Source organism: Eptesicus fuscus, chromosome 18, assembly GCF_027574615.1.
Source record: "Eptesicus fuscus isolate TK198812 chromosome 18, DD_ASM_mEF_20220401, whole genome shotgun sequence".
Lineage (NCBI taxonomy): Eukaryota > Metazoa > Chordata > Mammalia > Chiroptera > Vespertilionidae > Eptesicus > Eptesicus fuscus.
Window position 1 is genome coordinate 10,316,747 of NC_072490.1, and position 6,000 is coordinate 10,322,746.

At 44.4% G+C, this 6,000-nt stretch overlaps 1 protein-coding gene across 2 annotated transcripts in view; it reads right to left on the reverse strand.

Moving 5' to 3' along the window:
- The window catches only part of GOLGA4 (golgin A4), a 95,343-nt gene extending 89,685 nt beyond the window's left edge, over positions 1–5,658 (reverse strand). For both annotated transcript variants that reach the window (XM_008154170.3, XM_028131281.2), the window contains exon 1: positions 5,312–5,658. In XM_008154170.3, the coding sequence (XP_008152392.2) occupies positions 5,312–5,383 (72 nt within the window). In that variant the 5' untranslated portion in view covers positions 5,384–5,658. The remainder of the gene's footprint in view (positions 1–5,311) is intronic.
- Positions 5,659–6,000: the final 342 nt, after the last annotated feature.

Sequence of the window (6,000 nt, forward strand, 5' to 3'; positions counted from 1 at the left end):
GTAATCTTTGCCTTGATAATTCAGCTTTCCAATTGCCCAGATGCCAGAAAGGGCTACTCCAGACAGTGATCTTCCAATCACTTGAAAAGTATACCACCACTGTCAGTTTTAAAAATTGGCACTATGCCCAGCGGGTGTAGCTCAGCAGTTGAGCGTCGACCCAGGAACCAAGAGGTCACCAGTTTGATTCCCGGTCAGGGCATATGCCCAGGTTGTGGGCTCCATCCCCAGCGGGGGGCGTGCAGGAGGCAGCCAATCAATGATTCTCTCTCATCATTGGTGTTTTTATCTCTCTCTCCCTCTTCCTTCCTCTCTGAAATCAATAAAAATGTATTTTTTAAAAATTGGCACTATGTCTTTTTACCATGGCCACATGTGAGCCTAATCATTAACTGAGAGCCTCTTCAGCTCTGGATAAACTGGCAAAATCAAATGTTGGGATTTATAAATTTGAAGACAAGGCTCTAAAATACACTATCCTCAGAAAAGTAGTACCACCTGGCAAAATTTGGCCTGATAACTTCTAAGTCTTCCTCTGGAATTGCAAGAGTACAGATCACATGAAGGAATGGATGTGACTACAAAGTATAAAACTGTACTTGAGCATTTATCCCAAGGTCCTGGATCCTTAATGGGTTATCCTCACTTCAAAATATAAAAGGATTTAGATTCATTCAAAATAAATTTGGTCTAATTAGTTTTCATAGAAAACTAATGAGAAATTTGACAACAGATTTCTAGGCTATCTGTTAAGAAGCCTGATGGTTATATACAAGCTCACAATATTTTTATTGCCAACTGACTGATTATTATTATTATAACAAAGGCCCCAACTTCAGTATAAGAAAAACCATTTTAGTCTGCAGTACATAGAATTCTATGATCCCAAATAATCCTTGCCTTGTGAGTCTGATGAGATATCATTCCCCTGACTGTCTGACCCTACATAGCAAAAGGGATTTTGTAGGTATATTTAAGGTTATTAATCAGTTGACTCTGAATTAATTAGAAGAAGATTATCTTGATGGGTCCAACCTAATCACACACCCTTCAAATATGAGTCCAGAGTGCAAAGGCAGAGGCAGAAAGCAGAGAGATGCACTCCTGCTGTCCTGAAGAAAGCAAATGCCTATGGGGGCCAAGTGGCAAGGAACTCTGGGCAGCTCTTAGGAACTGAAAGTGGTCCCCTTCAACAGTCAGCAAGAAATAAGGACCTCAGTCCTACAACCACAAAAAATTAAATTCTACCACAACCATCTGAGTATGGAAGAGGACCCAAAACTCCAGATGAGAACACAGTCTGGACGACACCCTGATCTTAGCCTTGTGAGATCCTGAGCAGAGACCAGGTCAGACTATGCCAGACTTCTGACATACAGAATGTGAAATAATAACTGGGTTATTAGACACTAAGGTTGTGGTAATTTGTTGGGCAACATTAGAAAACTAATAGTCACCTTTAGAAATAATAAGGCTTAAATGCCTTGTCAGTATATACCATGACTTTTCATTATCCACCAAGACTCTACTCAGATGTCACCATGACTGACCCTTTCCAGAAATGCCTTCTTACTAGGATATGCTGCCACAACAGCCTGCGAACACTACCACCATTCTAGGAGTACAGGTCTCTCAACCCCTTGGTAGAGAAACTACATCTACCCTTCAAGGCAAATGTTACACCCAGCATAGCACCTTAGCAGGCTCTATTAAATAAACAAGTGCTCTATAATTACATCTCTTATCTCTTTTGATCCTCACAACCAATCTGAAAGGTAAGCAGTGCAGATAGTATCTCATCCCCAATTCCTGATGAGAAAATAAGAAGTCAGAATGCTTATGTGGCTTGTCCAGAGTGCATACTGCAAGATATGGGTTAGCACACAGGTCTTCTGATACCCTTATCCACTTCCCCAGTATTCTTTAGATCACTGTTTCTCAATTTTTTCCCCACTGGGACTCACAGTTAAAATTTTTAACAAATTAAAAAGAAACCATTCCACACAGGCACCTCTAAAACAAAAGTTTTATAGAACCTTAATCTTTATGACATAAGATGCCATATTTTCTGACCTAATTTAGTTCTTCATTAAAATAGAAAAAAGCTAATCCCAACCCATTTGAACTGCTTTTACCTTTTAAAAAAAGAAGATATACCAAAAAATTTCTCCAGAAAGACTAATTAAGATTCAGCCCGGCCAGCATGGCTCAGTGGTTGAGCATCGACCTAAGAACCAGGAGGTTACAGTTCCATTAGTTCAGGGCACATGCCTGGGTTGTAAGCAGTCCCCAGCAGGAGGCAGCCAATCAACGATTCTCTCTCATCACTAATGTTTCTATCTCTCTCTCCCTCTCTCTTCCTCTCTTTTCCTCTCTGAAATCAATTTAAAAAGTTTTTTAAGTAAAATAATAAAAATGGAAAAACTAGAAATTTTATAAAATCAAGGGAGAAAGAATATTCAAAGATCTGTTAAACTAACAATGAATAAACAGGTTTGGAATTAGACACAGATTAGGGAGAAATATATTCAACACCAACCGAGGGAAAATTTTTAACCTAGACCAATAACAAATAAATCCTCTTGAGTGGGAAAAAAAAAAAGGCCTTTCACGCCCTATTAAATTCTTGAGGGCATGGTGCCTTCAACACAAAATAATTTATAGCCAAAACTGAAGAAATGATAATATACAAATTCAAGAGCCTCTGCTTAAGAAAACAAGAATTTGTGTAATCTGTTGCAAAAAGATTGTCATAAAAAAAAGGTGTTTTGTTTTCTTTTTCAATTCATGCATGCAATAAATCCTTAACTCTAAAAACAATAATCCAGAACTACTCATCCTGAAGGGTTCTGAATAGATAAAAATCTGAGACCAGAACAGAATCCAATTTCTATCAGTAGTTGATCAGTAATGATTTCCTTTTGCATTCTGGATAAATAAATATATATATATCAAATGGGAATGTTTTAAATCTTTTGTACACAAAATGATTTTATTTAATCCAGATGCACCGTCTCATTAGAGGCAGCAACCTATGGAAACTGGAAACTCTAACATGTTAGCTTGTAACTAGCTTTTTTACTTCTATTCTAAAAACGACCTCTTTTTACTAAAGCATATAAGCAACTAATTTTCATGAAGAAAAACTAACATTACAAATAAGAAAAAGAATACTTATCTCACCAGCACCTTTGGGCATATCCTTCCTAAACTATTGTCACTGTTTGTATATAAATATACTTATATACATATTTTTCCCATAAAACTGGGATCATATGTTGCTTTTTTTTTAAAATCCTCACCGGAGGATATTTTTTCATTGATTTTTGGAGAGAGTATAAGAGAGAGGTAAAGACAGAGAGAAATACCGATATGAGAGAGACACATCGATTGGATGCTTCCTGCAGGATCCCCGACCAGGGCTTGGGCTGGGAGGAGCCTGCAACCAAGTATGTGCCCTTGATGGTGGCCTTGATCGAAACTGAACCCAGGACCCTTTGGTCCACAGGCAGACACTCTATCCACTGAGCCAAACCAGCTATGGCCATACGTTGCTCTTTAATCTGTCTCTTAAAACAAGTATCTCTGCATGTTAATAATACTTTTCTGTAGGCTCTCACACTAGCTGTGTGATATTGGGCAACTTACCTCTTTGGGTCTCACTCCTTCATCTATAAAAGATTATCTTCCTCATAGGTTTATAAACAATTAAATAAAATAATCCGTGTAAAATAATAAACAAAATATTTGGCACACAGTAAGAACACAATAAATTCTGGTATTTTTAAAGGCTGCATAATTGACCAACTGATACAACTTTCTATTTTTATTGAACAGTTTTAGCCAATTTTTACCTATTAAAAAAATTGAAATGAAAATCCATGTGGATAAATCTTTAGCACATCCTAAATTTTCTTAAGACTAAATTTCTAGAGATGGAATCTTGGATCAATGATATTTTACACTTTCCCAAATGTAAACATCTCGTGACATTCACTAACATGACCACTTCCCTACATTCTTCATTGTTTCTTAAGTAACTGTGTTTTGTAAAGTCAGAAAAGCACATGGTATGAAAAGTAAAATATTTTACTATTTAAATTTTAGTGACTATTTACATTTTACATGAGAATGAACAAGCCGTCACTGTCCTGCGCACCTGTTCCAATGTATTTCAAGCACTGTTTTACTCTACACAAGCTTTAAGTTTAAGAGAACTTCAATTTCACAGTTCAGAACAAACTCAATGCAATATGTAGTTGTACGTAGTTGTTTAATAGCTTTAGTTACAGAAGATAAATGTTTTAAGTGCATTATAAATGCCAAACTAGTCAAAGCTCAAGTCTTCCTTGTCAAAATTAAAATTAAGAGAGACATTTGCTCAATCTGTTGAGATTCAGAAAGGCTGGGAAGAAATTTTAGCAGAAGCGCTCATCTTCATTGTTAGAGACCACGTTCTGCCGCCACCGAAACACTTTCATTCGTGCTAAGGAGATGGTTCCTTTAAATTAACACGCCCCCCTTCTCCGGGAAGCTGTCATTTCCTGAAGCAACAGCATTCGTGAAAAATAAACGTATCGAGACTCTTGAAGAACCAGCAGCCAGACCGTGGACAGGCACCAGCCCGGCCGGGCCTCCGTGTCAGCCCCTCCACCCGCCCGGGATCAACCAAGTTATGCGAAGTGACTAACTCGTGACCGCTTCGGGCGCTGGACCCCGGCCACGCCGCCGCCTCGCTCCCGGTCCCGACGCTCCTGCAAGCAGCCTGGCCAGGAATGGCTGAACCCCTGGCCCTCACCCCGGGCCCAGGGTTGGGAATTAGACTTCCATCTCGGGTCAGGAGTCCTACGGGACCCTGGCCCCTCGGAGAGGGGACTTCAGCCAAGAGGTCAGCTATTGCAAGGGACCAGGTTTTCCCACGCCGCCCTCACCCCTGCGACGGGTCTCAGCTGGGTGGGGGAAACCTTCGAGATGGGTCCAAAATCCTGCAAGTCCAGAACCCCTCTCGCATATTCTCAGGCCGGGGTCGGGCATGGGGGGGGGGGGGTGGCGGGGTTGAGAGGAACTCTTAACAGAGGTCAGCGATCGGGACGGATCCGGCCACCCCCACCCACTCTCCTGAACGGAGTTCTGCGGAGGCCGGGGGGGGGGGGGGGGGGGGTAGACCCGGGTCAGGAATCATTCCCAGTCCCGAGTGTGGGGGGCATCCTCGGGTTAGAGGTCAAGGGTCACAGAAGAACCTCGCCTCCTGTCAGCCCGGAGCCGGTGTCGAGGGGTATGGGCACGGGGGGTACCGAGGCAGCCATAGTACCTGAGAGGAGGCCAGCGCCTGCTGGAACTGCTGCTGCTCCTCGCTGACCTTTTGCTTCAGTTTCTTGAACATGGCGCAGCGCGGGGTGGGGGGGTCCTGAGTGTGAATGAGACCTGAGGGGCGAGTGCCCGGGGAAGACCCAGCCGCGGCAGCGACGCCGGTTTCTCTACACCCGGGACCGCGGGGGCCGGGCCCGGCCGCCTACTCTCTGGGCTCGGAGACGGTTCGGACTCTCGTCCTGCGGGTGTTGGCGTCGCCGCCGCCGCGTGTCTTTCTTCTGGGTGCCCCTGGCTGGCCTCGGCCCCCCATCCAGCCCCGACAGCGGCGGCGGCGGCGGCGAAAACGGCAGCAGGTGAACTGGGTGCCAAAGGCGCCTGCGCGGCCGACGTGGAGCTCGCCCCGGGAGCGTGTACGGAGCGCCGTAGGGGACAAGCACAGGCGCGCTCAAGTGTCGCTGCGACCGCGGGAGCGTATTCACGGAAGAACCTGGGTTCTGTGCTGCCACAGCCGTGGCGCGTGGAGAGGCGCTCAGAGCGGGGCCGGGGCCCATCTGAGCACTGCTCCGCGCGCACCGGGCTGGGCGGAGAGGGCGCTACTTCTGTCCTTGAACAGGGCGGGCGGGCCCGCTGCTGCGAAGCACGTGTGTGAGCGTTCTGGTGGGAGAGGGGCGATCAGGGAACCTGCTACGG